At 50.0% G+C, this 14422-nt stretch overlaps 1 protein-coding gene across 1 annotated transcript in view; it reads right to left on the reverse strand.

The window, feature by feature from the left end:
- Positions 1 to 14394, reverse strand: part of LOC106981406 (multidrug and toxin extrusion protein 2-like) — a 58028-nt gene extending 43634 nt beyond the window's left edge. The window contains 7 exon segments of the mRNA XM_053211794.1: positions 1020 to 1117; positions 3301 to 3345; positions 3907 to 3949; positions 4742 to 4890; positions 7861 to 7929; positions 13991 to 14092; positions 14236 to 14394. Coding sequence (XP_053067769.1) covers positions 1020 to 1117; positions 3301 to 3345; positions 3907 to 3949; positions 4742 to 4890; positions 7861 to 7929; positions 13991 to 14092; positions 14236 to 14394 — 665 coding nt within the window.
- Positions 14395 to 14422: the final 28 nt, after the last annotated feature.

A 14422-nucleotide genomic window follows, 5' to 3' on the forward strand; every position in this document is an offset into this window, starting at 1 on the left:
TTCTTCTCCTCTTTTCCAACTATCCAAACTGTCCTCCGTACACCTGTTCAAGAAACTTCTACGAGATGGTCTGTGAGGTGCACCTGCAGAGGAAAGCCGGACAAACCGGGTGCCAATCAGGTGTTTACGTGGGTTGATGTCACCAGCTCTCAGACCTGCCTGCCGACTCGTGCTCCCGCCCCCCATGGTCAAAGGCTTTTCTGGCAGAAGATGTTACAAACCTTTTTTCATTGATTATTCTTATAGCCCACCTCTCTACTACCCATCACTTAGTGACTTATATACAAACGTACAAATGTACAAATATGTGTGTGTGTGTATATACACACACACGTGTATTACTGCAACTAACAGAACTAAATTTCCATCACTACCTGGTACCCACATTAATATGTATACACACGAAGTCTCATGAAAAGACCTCCATACACTATTTTCTATTCTATCTCATTTTACTACATTTCATTCATAATGTATCTCGAGTGCTCGTGTGACCACGTCGGCCCACGTGAAGGGGGCCGGACCTGGGCCAGCGCACCAGACGGTTCAAGTCAGGGACGGATCGACAGCATGGTGCCTACTGGCGGGAGGTCCAAACTGACACTGCCTTCCTCGTGGGACCCTCCAACTCTCCAGCTTCACAGAGACGGAACTGGCTTGATTTCAACTGAGAGCTAGTGGGAGATCCCGACAGTCCTCTGCCCCCTCCTGCCTTTGCTCAGGTCTGGCATCTCAGTCTTCACGGGCTGCAGCGACACCCTCTCACACTAACTCCACCGGACAGGCAGGTGTCAGCTCACAACGTCACCTCTTCCACAACATTCTCCCCCAGCTAACGTCTGCACTCCTCCCCACAGCCTGGGCTGACTGCCCCCCCCAGGTGCTCCAGGACACCAGCCCCCACCCCATGGAGATTCCCTCCCAGGCTGCTTCACCACCCCCCCCACCCCATATCCCAGCCCCCAGGGCCGCGGCCAGCAGACACTGGGCACTTGGGGAACGAACGGGTCACAACTTACACCACTCCGAGGTCCAGGGCATAGAGCAGGAGGGCGTTCATGCCCACATTGATCACGTTTGCTGCAATCCCAGTGATCACCTGAGGCATGATGATGCCCTAAAATCCCCAAACAGGAAAACAAACAGCATTTTCAAAAGCTGATCAGTTATGGGGTGTGACGTAATGGGAAGCATATATACTGGTCTCTGCCCCCACCCCGCCCCCGCTTCCCGGCACGGAGCTCCTAACTCCCCTAGAACTTCTCAGTGGCAGGGGCACGAGGCGGATCCTTTGTTCTAATACTTGGTCTTCAACCCGGGTTCTTGACACAGAGTTCCTAAATCCTTTGGAATTTCTTGGGTGACAAGGGCGCCTCTTGTCCTAATGACTCTGGGCGGGCTCCTGGATGGGAGCTGCTCACCAGAACAACCAAGCCATGGTTGTTAGGAGCTTGACATATTCAGCCCTTCGCTCATTTTCGGGGGAGGGGAGAGGGGCTGGGAATAGAGGAAGTGATCAATCCCGCCTACGTGAGGGAGCCTCCCCTGAAACTGCAGAAGCACGGGGTTCAGACAGCCTCCAGGCTGTGAACACGAGGACGTGCTGTGAAAATTCCGGACCCTGTCCCACACACCTTGCCATCTGGGTGTTTGGCCTGCGTTCTTTGCCACACCCTTTTGTAATAAACCGGCAAATCGTAAGCAAACTCTTCGTGAGTCCTGGGAGTCGCTCTAAAAAATTAACGGAACCAGGCTGGCGGTTGTGGAAACCTCCAACCTGCAGCCGATCGGTCAGAAGCACAGGGGGCAACGTGGGCACCGGAAGGTGGGGGGGAGGGGAGTCTCGAGGGACCGAGCCCTTTAACCCGTGGGAGGTCCCTGAAACTCTGGGCAGAGCGCGTTAGGGTAGAGTTAAAAGGCAGGACATACAACTGCTTTAGCCGGGCTGCGTGGGGATGTTTCCACTCCTCTGGTGAGCGGAGAATGTGGTCTCGTGAGAACAGTTAAGACTCTTGCAGCAGAAAGAGTGAGTTTTTCTAAAGAGATGGTCAGCCGAACACTCAGAGGTACACAGGCAAGGGTTCTGAATGACAACACCGTCACAGAGGACGTCGACGGCCAGGGTCAGAGCCACTGGCCACGTCTCCCCCACTGGTGCAGCTGCGAGCCCGGCCAACTAGAAGTTTCTAAAAGCTTTTGAATGACCCGCTGGGCCATCGTTTCTATCACAGTAACACAGAGATAGAAGAGAAGGGATGACTGCATGGACAGCAAATCGGTGCATGGCACGAGGTGTCCCAGGAAGACCCCATGGGAGACACTCAGGCCGAGTTACCTAACTTCCGTCCAGGGCCAAGGTGAAGGATCATGAGGTCACCTCACACGAAGCACCCAGCAGGGCCTGGTCCCCAGCAGGTATGCGGTGCACATTCACCCCCATTATTTACGGGGCCGCATTCCTCACTTCTCGTGTGTCTCTTGCCTACTCTACGCTAGTCCTCAGGTAAACGTTTTCTTGAAGACTCTACATTTGGGGCGCCCGGGTGGTTCAGACTGTTGAGCGTCTGACTCTCGGTTTTGGCTCAGGGCATGATCCCGGGGTCATGAGATTGAGCCCCATGTTGGGTTCTGGGCACTGACAGCGTGGAGCCTACTTGGGATTCTCTCTCTCCCTCTCCCTCTGCCCCTCTCCTGCTCACACTCTCTCTTAAGACAGATAAACTTACAAAAAAAAAAAAAAAAAGTCTACATTTTTTTTTAAAAAACAGTTTGGCCACCATCAAAGTAGAGCGGCTTCTGTGGATAAAAGTTACATGAAGGCAAGCGGGCGGCTCACGTTAAGAGGGACCTGGGGACAGAGAGAGGCAGAGCTCCCCCTCAGCTCTGCCCTTAGCCTTCCCCTCCATGCCCCTTGTCCCTCTGGTTCCTGGGGGCGCTGTAAACCCCACAGAACTCTGCAGCCTCTTCCTCTAAAGCACAGGTATCAGAGCCGGGCCTGAGGTCAGACCCAAAGCAAGCACGCAGCCCACAGAGGAGGGAAGGGGTGCAGTGTTGTGGGTGTTGTGGGAGGCAGGGGCTGCAGAGTAAAACAAGAGGTGGGCACAGGAATCTGACAGATTGAGACAGGCATCTCTCCTGAGCTGGACAAAATCCATTTACAAGACTCAGGTCTCCCAAACAAGGAGCTCTGGGTAAAATTCCAGGGAAAAAAACTGTGAATGACTTTCACGGAGAACTCCCTAAGAATATCTACTACACATTTCAGGGACCACGGAGTAAAAAGATCCAAAGGCTCTATACCTGACTTTGCAAATATCTTGTCTGCAGCTGGAACAGGAACGCTGCCTAGGAGATAAAACAGAAAAACACCTCTTGTTAACATGAAGGCATAATTCTGACAGTTTCTGACAGTTCTGTTTCTCAAGAAGGTATTTCCTCCTAATGCGACCTCAAAATCAGAGACCCAGACCCACGCGGATCAAATGCCAGGATGCTGTTTGGAATTTTCCGGGGAGGACCCTCAGACCTCGAACTGGCCGAATCTGCGAACGGCTCACTACCTTGACGTCTGAATGGCTCTGAGAGTACCAGCTGGCAGTACTTTCCCCAATCCCAGAGGGGCCCCAGAAACATCCTAATTAATCTGCAGTCAAAAGCACCCACAGAATAAGGACAGAAAGCTCTTCCCCCTCATCGGTGTGTGTATTACGTTCAAGCTGTTGGATATCAAAGTGGCACAAGCTCTGAGAAGCAGTAAGGATGGGATGACAGGTCCAAGAAATACACACTGAACTTACACGGGAACAGGACTATGATAAAATAAACAGAAAGAGGGGAGGCACAGGCATGACACTATTCATGAGCTGCTTGGGGCGTCCCAGGACACAAAATATCCTCGACACTTACAGGAAGAGCAGGAATGAAAACCATCACATAAATCTGGGCTATCCTGAAATAAACAACAAACAGCCTTCAGTTAATATTCAAACAATTGCTGCCGTACTTCTTCAAACTCAATCCACATGGTTCCTAAAAATTAAACGTAATTTACACGGGAGAAATTTAATACCACTCTGAAAAGGCTTTTTCCACAACCCAGATTAACACTATGTTAGGCTTGCTACGTGTCTGCTTTTACAGGGAAGTCTGACTTTACATCTTTCAGCTCATTCTTAGCAGAAAAGATGGAATGAACAGAGCAAAATGAACTAAAAGTCGGGCAAAGTTCAGAAACGTTTTGGGTCAGGACTGTAGCTGTATCTCACACTGAAGCAAGACGAACGGTGTTCTAGAAAAGAGAGATGCCTCCTTGCATCCCGTGATCCCGTGTATCCTGAAGACAAATTCCAGAGTTTGCTGGAATTGTAGGTTAAAAAAAAAAAACCCCAACTCTAAGAACTCTAAGCAACTATATTGCTCCTTTGCTTCTGGGAGGGAAAAAACCCTCTGCGTATTTACAAAACACCGGGAAAGTAGACTGGGGCCAAGGGTATTAACATTCTCATCCTGTATCTTCACTCTGGGCAGGACGTCAGGTTACTGCGTCACGCTGTGTCACTCTGTGTCACTCTGTGCCAGCTGGTCCCTGCCAGCGTTAATACCCTGTGATCCACAAGTCACAGCTTCCATTCTCCACGGGGGTTCAAGTCCAGGTAATTGACCAAAACGTCAACGAAGGTTAAGACGACCAGACGGTCACTTACGCTGAACCTGGGGTTCTGACATTAGAGACGATGCTGACCTGGAGACTTCGGGGTCTTGTTTTAAGAGCAGGAGGATACGCTCCGTATTGATGAAGACGGCCCAGCAAGGAAAGCAACACAGCATCAAGATGAGGATTCCTCTTTGGAGTATGATCCCCACGCGTTTTAGGTTCTTGCCTCCGAAGGACTGGAGAAAACAAACGCAGTGATAAAGAGGGCCACCGTGTACCGGGCCGAGGCCTGGACCGCCGGCATCGCAAACGGCTCCCCAAGGGAGAGCACCCTGCTGGCCACCCATGCAGCCGGACGGCTGTTGTTTCCCGCCCCCAACATCTGAGCCAAGGGCACAAGGGCATTTTAAACATGCCCCGGGACGAGGAGTCTCCTGTCTCTGGGAACAGGGACAGTTAGACATGGAGGGCACTGACGGCAGAGAGCAGGGCTTCAAAGGTGCAAGAAGCAGGCGCGGGTTAGAGCCTGCCGGATTCGCTCAGCAAGTATTTCTTGAACTCTTACTATGTGCCACATGCATCTGGGACCCGGGAACTAACTCAGCAGTGAACAAAGCAGGCAGAAGTCCCTGCCATCGTGGAGCTGACTTTCTAGAAGGAAAGGGAGACAGACGATAAACAGAAATAACTAAGATCTAGAGTGCATTCTCCAGAATGGCAGTAATGCTTGGAGAAAAAGACATCAGGGAAGGGGGACAGACCCTTGGGGGAGGAGCACGATGTTTACATGGCGATGGCAGGCCTCCCGGAGAAGGGGATTTCTGGCAAACATATGCGGGACTGAGAGAATGAGCCAGGCAGACGTCTGGGAGAGGCCCAGCAGGGTAGCCTGTGGGGCTGGAAGCCCGGTGGGGACAGCAGAGGGCTCAGAGGCCTCCACAGTCAGACGGGGTCACAGGAGAGTTGCGAGCAGAGAAACGACATCACCTGATGTTTAAGTGTGACGAGAGCACAAAAGGCAGAAATGAGGGGCAGCCAGGTGGCCAGAGCACAGAGCAGAGAGCAGGCCACGGGAGGGCAGGGCAGGCCCGGTCCCCCCAGTGGCCTTGGCCGAGTCAAGGCTTCTCAGAGCTTTTCTCACGCTCCCTTTCCTTCAAGTACCCTGAATGACTGTCTCTTTCTCAAAAGCAAAAAGGAGTCTAACCTAAAGTGCATTGAAAGAGTCAATGGAAACAAATTAAAAACAATGGCCGTACAAAGGACATAGAATATTGTGCAGACATTAAAAGGGAATGTGTCCACCTACTTCATTCAATGTGTTCTCCAAAACACATGGTTTAATGGCAGGAAAAAGTAATAAGACCATGTAGATGTTAGAATGGTGTAAGTGTCCGTATTTGGAAATATTTGGAGGATATTCACCAAACAGTTAACCTTTAGTGATTTTTCCTCCATCTTTTTCAAATACGTTTCTAGATAACCTAAAGTTTCTAGATGGTGCTTGACCTTTACAATCTTCTTAAAAGGCTATTTAAAATCCAAGAAACAATGTGCTATTAGAGAAATACGTTTACTAATACGGAAAGACGTCCACTGTATATGGGTGGATGGGGAAACAAAGATCTAGTCTTTTTCTTTTTTCAACTATATGAATAAAAATAACTGAAATGGTAACAAAAAAGGGACAAAATAACTATTTTAAAATAAAATTTCAGGGGCTCCTGGGTGGCTCAGTCACTTAAGCATCTGACTTCAACTCAGGTCATGATCTCGCAGTTCGTGAATTCAAGCCCCGCATCAGACTCTGTGCTGACAGCTCAGAGCCTGGAGCCCGCTTCAGATTCTGTGTCTCCCTCGCTCTCTGCCCCTCCCCCGCTCATGCTGTCTCTCTCCCCTCTCTCAAAAATAAATAAGCATTTAAAAAATTTTCTAATGATTAAAAAAATAAATAAAATTTCACATTCTCTACCATGCCAATCCAGAGCTACATTTAGTCCTTAGAGCCACATTTAGCTTAGCCTATAAAAACTATCCCAGGACACCCCCACGCACCAATAGCTGAGGAGCTGAGTCCAACAGCTCAGGATATAACACATATGCTCAGGGCCACTCCTTCCTTGGGATATAACCCTGTCCCCACTCTCCCAGGCAGTGGGTTTGAAGGCAGGACTCATCTATGACACATCCACCTACCCATCTAGCCATCATTCATCTGTCCACCTCATCTATCTACCATCCATCCCTCTAGCTGTCTACCCATCCATCCATCTGTCCAACCATCATTCTACCATCCAACCCAACCATCTATCCATCCATCCATCCCCCCTCCACCCAGCCACCCGTCTATCCCGCATCCATCTATAAACCCATCCACCCACCACCCAACCGTCTATCCATCCATCCGTCGTCATCTACCCATCCCTGCTTGCTTCTCTGCTTTCCTCTCACTCATTCGACAGATTTCCAGGGTACCCACTACATAGCAAGCACAATGCTGAGCCACAGGGATTCAAAGACTGAATGGGATTATAGCCTTTCTCCCCAAGCAGCTCCAATTCTACCAGGGAAACCACTATGGTTGTAAACCCGGTGGGTGAGATGGAAGACAGAGCCAGGAGAGAAAGGCCGGGACCAGAATCGGACTCTCCTCTGACTGCGTTAGCACACCAACCCAGAGTTCCCAGTCCTGTGACGGGCAACGAGGACAGAGGGGTGTGAGCGGACTCTCCGCTAACGTAAGGAGACAGAAGATAAAGAAGGATTCTGGCTTCAGTGGAGGGTCGTGTGTTCTTGAGAGAGACAACCCAAGAGGAGAAACAGTTCAGGGAAGAAAGCCGGATGGGCTTAGCTCTGGTTGAGCTGAGTGTGATGTCCGGGACGTGACCGACATTCAAGTGTGGCCCTCAGGACAGAGACGTGGGCAGGAGACGGAGCTGAGCGTCTCCAACAGCAGGTGAGGGAGTACAGTGTCAGGGTGGGAGAGATCAGACCGGAGACAGAAAGGAAAGCACAGCCCCTGAGCCCAATTATAAAGCCCACTTGGCTTACATCTACAGCCATCAGCAGCACAGTGCTTGACAAATAAAAGGCAACAAAAGCCAAAGAGGGGAGAGTCGCCTACCTGGCCTCCAACAGGAAAGGTAACTGACTAAATACAAACATAAATTAAAAAAAAAAAATCGTGCGTGGGGGAGGGTGGTCCTCACCTGAGACATCAGCGTGTCACAAGCCGAGGCCAAGCCAGTTCCAACTGAAATCCCAATAACGTTCACCACCTGCAAGGAATGACAGGCAGCTGCAGCTGGAGGACCGGCCGGGCAGTCGCTGCCTAACAGCTCCCGCTAAGCCAAGGAGCCGTGACGGTTTATCTGGAAGGAGCAACCTGCAATTGTACACTTAAGACTTTGCATCTCACAGCAGATGGGCGTCCACGACCATCCCTGGCGACTGTAAACAGAAACACAGCCTCCGACCAGAGGATCACAATCACTTCCACAATCACTGTCAACCGGGGTGGCTGACAACGTAGTTCTTGAACAACACGGCGTGTGTTACAATTTCCACATCAAAAAGTTAAGTGCGGTTGATATCTAAAGGCAACGCCCCTGGTCTGCGATGTGCCTTTAAGAACGAGGACAGCAAACGTGTACTGAGCATACGCCACGTGCAGGCCCTGTCCCCAAACCCTCCCATACAGGGTTGTCGTGGGCACTGTGCCCGTTTTATGGGTCTCGGGAGCAAGTCACAGAAAGCTTAGGCCACTCAGATGGCGACCTGAAGCTGGGAAGTCTGGCCACAGGCTTGAACCCTGTGATGAGAAACAGGACTGGTTTTGTGTCGCCCTCATGTCTGCACCTTACCCAGGGACCCTGACAATGAACCTGCAGGTTAAGGTCAGGGCCCAAGGAGCCATTTTGCAATTGCGGGGGCTGGGGAGAGCTGGAGACCCTCATTTTTCATCCTGGGTCTCACGTTTAGCAGTGATGTCAATCCCAAGGTGGGTTCACTTCTTGGCTGACCAAGATCATAAACTCTAGCCGCCAGGGGTCAGTGACAGGCCACACACAGAGGGAGCAACGGGAGGCTGGCACCTTGTGTTCTCAATTCCAGCCCGGGACAGTGTCAGGGCCAAAGCTCCAAAACCCCTCAGCCTTCCAGGGAAAGAAAAGGAAGCCCAGCCGTCACTCTTCTTCTGTGGCCTCAAGTCTATCTCCAGGCCAAGTCCGCTGTCTGAGACTGCTTGGATGAAAGTCAAGGGCGCTGTGCTTTCCCCACACAATGACCACCTGTATACGGAGACGGTTCGAGACTTGCTGACGTATCTCTCGTAGCAAGTTGTCCGGGACACCATCTTCCACCTCAGGGTGTCCACGCCACTCCTCTGACTCAGTATCAGGAAAGGCCGTCCTTCCCCCGAACAGATGGCTCAGGGACATCTTGGGCACACTGTGAATTTCTGGAAACTACACGACCTCAGGATGCTGGTAATTCTACCAGCTAATTATTTATCCTTCTGTACTGAAAGTATTTTTACAAACCAACTCAAATTCTTCATGAAACAAAACAAGGTGGGGTATGAATAAATGTTTGTGGCCGGGGGGGGGGGGGGGGGGCAGGGGGAGAGGGCAGGGGGCAGCTGGCTGGCTCAGTTGGTGGAGCACGCGACTCTTGGTCTCAGGGTCATATGTTCAAGCCCCATATTGGGAGTAAGAGATTCCTTCAAAAAAATAAAATAAAATAAAACCTAGGGGCGCCTGGGTGGCTCAGTCGGTTAAGCATCCAACTTCGGCTCAGGTCATGATCTCACAGTTCCGTGAGTTCGAGCCCCGAACGGGTTCTCTGCGGCCAATGTGGAGCCTGCTTCGGATCCTCTGTCCCCCCCACGGCCCCCTCTGCCCTTCTCCCACTCACATGGGTGCACACGCTCTCTCTAAAAAATAAACGTTAAAAAAATAATAAAATAAACCTTAAAAAACGTTCTTTTACTTAAAAAACAAACACTTTTGTAAATTCTCTCATTCCGCATACAGAATTTTTCATAAAGTAAAACATTTTTAACTGTATCTGGCTTTCATAAATAGTTTTCTTGAAATTGTTTTCTCCTCCTACCAATTAGTTACAATTTAACGGCTGGTTAAAAGCACCGTCTTACCTCGCACTGCCCAAGGAAAGACAGACATAGACTCCCTTACCTAAAACCTTAGCTACAGAAATTCCTCTCTTTGCAACATACCAACCTTCCCGCATACCCTTTTCAGGCCTATCTACGGAATTTGGGGCTTGTATTTGCTCTGTACCTATTTTTACTTCAAAAAGTAGGAACTCTTTTTTATGCTCTCATCGGTGTGTGACTTGCGGGAAAAACAGAGAGAAAGAAGGAAAGAAATTACTACAAACCTTCCATAAAATCTTAATTTTGTTTTCTCCCCCCAGGATACAGTTAAGATAGTTTTATTTAATTCTTTTTTTTTTTTTTTTAATATTTATTGATTTTTTAGAGCGAGCAAGCACAGCAGGGGAGGGGCAAAGAGAGAGAGAGAGACACACACACAGAATCCAAAACAGGCTCCAGGCTGTGAGCCGTCAGCACAGAGGCAGACCTGGGGCTCGAACTCCCGAACCGTGAGATCATGACCTGAGCCGAAGTGGGACGTTCAACCAACTGAGCCACCCAGGAGCCCCTAATTCCTTCTTTTTTTTTTCCTAATGTTTATTTATTTTTGAGGGGACAGAGGATCTGAAGCAGGCTCTGTGCTGACAGCAGAGAGCCTGATGTGGGGCTCAAACTCATGACTCGGGAGATTATGACCTGAGCGGAAGTCGCACGCTCAACAGACTGAGCCACGCAGCCGCCCCTGGTTAAGACAGTTTTGCCGAAATAGTGAAAGGAGACATGGGGCCTGCACGTGTATCATCACAGAGCCTTCAACCCTCACCATGTTACAGCAGGGCCGCATAGGAGACAAATTCAGGAGCGCCTAGATGAGGACCCGCTCACAGCTCCCCTGAGCTCTGCATTTCCTGGAAATATCCACTCGGGGCAGATCTGTGCCAGGAACCAGGCGTGGCGAAAATTAATATGAGCTGGCCGGCCAAGGCGAGAGCATTCAGAGACAGAGACTGTGGCACAGCACGGAAGGGTGGGGCTGGGATGGGGTGGGGGGTGGTCTGGGAAAGTGTTCTGCAAATGCATGCCCCTAAGCTGCATCTAGAAGGATCCTCCCGAGCCTCACATGCAAGTCACAGAATGCAGGATCGAGAACGATGGAGAATGCACTCAGGGCTGCAGAGTGAGAGAAGAGGGAGGGACCACAGCAAGGAAGACCCATGAGGTCAAAGGGCAGGTGGGGACTTGAGAGGGCTCCAGGGATAAAAGGTTACCAGCAGGAAAGTAAAGTTTAAAACTGTTACAGTGAAAAAACAAAACAAAACTAACAAAACTGCTACCGTGGGCCCAAGCTGAGAGATGGCAATGTGCAGAGTGTGAGTCCTGAAGTGAATTTAGGGGGTTCCTGAAAGCCAGAGAGATGGAGGGAGGTGGGGTCCCCACACCCAAGAAGCTGAGCACTCAGGCCCTGGGGCGTTTGATGAACACAGAAGAAGCCATGCACCGGCCATCAGATACCATGGACATGAACCGTACAGGATGGTAAACCCGAAGGGACAGTCCGGAAATGGGCACTGCGAAAAGACAGGCTATTCAATCCAGGGGTGTCGGGAGCACTGGACACCCACAGAAGATGGAACTGACGACGCTAATCAGGAAGATCATCAACTGGGCCAGGTTTAATTTTGGCCACAGGCCAAAGCGTGACACTGGACCACTATCTTACACCACACACACAAAAAAATAACTCAAAATGGATTCGAGACCTGAACGCAAGACCCGAAGCCATAAAACCCCTAGAAGAAAACACAGGCAGCGAGCTCTCTTGGTCTTGGCAAGGACTCTGGTTTTGACACCAACAACAAAGGCAACAAAACCAAAAATAAATGAGTGGGACCACACCAAACTAAAAAGCGCCCGCACCCTGAAGGAAACCACCGACAAAGTGGAAAGCCAACCTACAGAATGGGAGAAGATATTTGCAAATCGTACACCTGATAAGGGGTTCACCTCCACAATATGTAAAGAACTCCTACAACTCACTAGCAAAAGAACCCCAAACAATCTAATTAAAAACTGGGCCGAGGATCTGAATAGGCATTTTTCCAAAGAAGACACACAAATGGCCAAAGGATACTGGAAAAGGTGCTTGACATCACTAATCGTCAGGGAAATGCAAATTAAAACCACCATGAACTAACCCCTGCGAGAGTATGTGACAGGAAATAACAAGTGTTGGAGGAGACGTGGAGAAAAGGGAGCCCCTGTGCACTCCTGGAGGGAATGCAAACTGGTCCAGCCCCTCGGGAAAACGATATGAAGTCTCAAAAAATTAAAAATAGAACTACCATATGATCCAACAATCCCACTTCTGTGTATTTAACCAAAGAAAATGAAACAGGTAGATAAAATGTAAATAAAATGCGGCTTATGCACTGAATCTTAGTTGGTCCTAAAACAGAAGAAAATCTTGCCATTGGTAACAATGCGGATGGACACTGAGGGCATTATACTAAGTCAAAGAAGTCAAACAGAGACAGATGCCCGTATAATCTCACTTACACGTGGAATCCAAACAAAGAAAAACTGAACTCATAGCAGATTGGTGATTGCCAAGGATGGGGGGCGGGGGGGGGGGGGGGGATGCCCGAGGGGCTTGGTGGTAAAGGCCATCTAAAGATACAAAGTCCCGGTTACAAAGTACATAACGTGTGAAAATGCAATGTACCACATGGTGAATATAGTTAATAATACCGTATTTCACACTTGAAACTTGCTAAGAGAGTAAATCTTAGAAGATTTCATCACATGGAAAAAAAAATCTGTGTATAGTGATAAGATTTTAACCAGATTTAATGTGATCACTTCACAATATACGCAAATACTGAACCGTTACGTTAGACACCCCAAACCAATTAAATGTTGTGTGTCAATTATAGCTCAGTAAAAAAAAAAATTATAATAAAAAAATTTTTTAAGGGGGCGCCTGGGTGGCTCAGGCAGTTGAGCATCTGCCTTTGGCTCGGGTCATGACCATCTTACGGTTGGTGAGTTCAAGTCCCACACAGGCTCGCTGCTGTCAGCACGGAGCCTGCTTCGGATCCTCTGTCCCCCTCTCTCTCTCAAACATTTAAGATACATACATAAACACGTAAATAAATAAAAATTTAAAAAAAATTTAAAGAGCACTGCAGAATAAAGGTTTGGAAGCAGCGATAGGAAAAGGGAGATCCCAACTGCGGCCCGGTGGATAAACAGAAAAGTGTCCCTTCAGGTTTCCAATAATAACCCACTGTTAATGTCGTTCACAGCAGACAGAATGATCAGGAGTACAACATATGCCAGGGCCACCGTGCCCTATGTGGGGGAGGAATCAAGTTCATCCTTTCTGGAGGGGACACAGTTAACAGCCTGTACGTAAAGCTTCTCTGCTTTCTTCACTCTTTCTAGAGACCCAATCTAAAATCTCAAAGGAAGTAGAAATATCCCTTAGCCTGAATTAGTTCACTCAGTAACAGACCTGTAAATAAAATATCTGAGTCCACATACTAAGGTCACTTCACCCACAAAGCTGAAAAGAGAAACTCTGGCAGTTCCGCCACGATCTTAGAGCAGATACCGACCTCTGGTGGGGACGGAGGGGGAATTTTCTAAGGCTGGGAGAGACCACCTGCCAGCACCACCGGAACTATTTTCCACCTTCTCTGAAAGCCTGTATGGAGGGAGGCAACTTTCCGCTACATCACTAACAAAAACTCAGGGACGAAAGCCTTCAAAGGAGGTGTAATTTCAATCCGAGGCCCAAGGGAGACACTTTAGTACAAGCGGGAAATACTGCGCCCATAATGAATTGTGCAATTCAGACCGATGGCAGACAATCTACATGATCTCTAAGTTCTCCGGTTTAATTTTACAACAGGAAAAAAAAATGCCGTTCTGTTCCTGTGACCGTATTATCGCTACAAATTCCTAGCAATCCCTGGCCGCCCTGGAAGTGTATCATTGCTACAAATTCCTCGCAAGCCCGACCACCGTGGGATGGTTGAAACACGCTTCCCCGAGCAGTTTACGCGATCTCCTTTCAAATCTAGAGATAAGGCGAAAGGTACCCACGGGCCAAGCTCCGATAGTGTTAAGGGAAGATATCAGACATAATACAATGCAAATTCCGAGGCTTTGCCGCGGGGCCGACCCCAATGTAAGTATTTAAAAAAGAAAAGAAAACCTACCGATACCGCGAGCGTAACGGCATCCAGCTCGACTTTGCCCAGATGCCCACAGAAGATGGAACTGACGACGCTAATCAGGAAGATCATCAACTGGGCCAGGAACTGCGAAAAAAGGAGGGAGAGCACGCGCTGACACCGGGCCCGCCCGCCCCGCCCGGGCCCCGCTCGGGCCCCGCTCGGGCAGCGCGGGGCGAAGGCGCTGGGGGGCGCCCCGAGCCGGGGCCGCCGTCGGGGCGCGCACTCACCACGGAGCCCGCGAGCGCCGCCAGCGCGGCCGCCTCCCGCCGCGCGTCGGGCGGCAGCGCGCCCCGCAGGCTCCGCAGGCAGACGCGCCAGCGAGGGGCGTCGGGCGGCTCGGCGCTTTCCCGGGACGCGGCGGCGACGGCGGCTGCGGGGGGCTCCATGCCGGCGCGGGGACTGGCGCGCGGGAGG

This window comes from Acinonyx jubatus, chromosome E1 (genome assembly GCF_027475565.1).
Source record: "Acinonyx jubatus isolate Ajub_Pintada_27869175 chromosome E1, VMU_Ajub_asm_v1.0, whole genome shotgun sequence".
Taxonomy (NCBI): Eukaryota; Metazoa; Chordata; class Mammalia; order Carnivora; family Felidae; genus Acinonyx; species Acinonyx jubatus.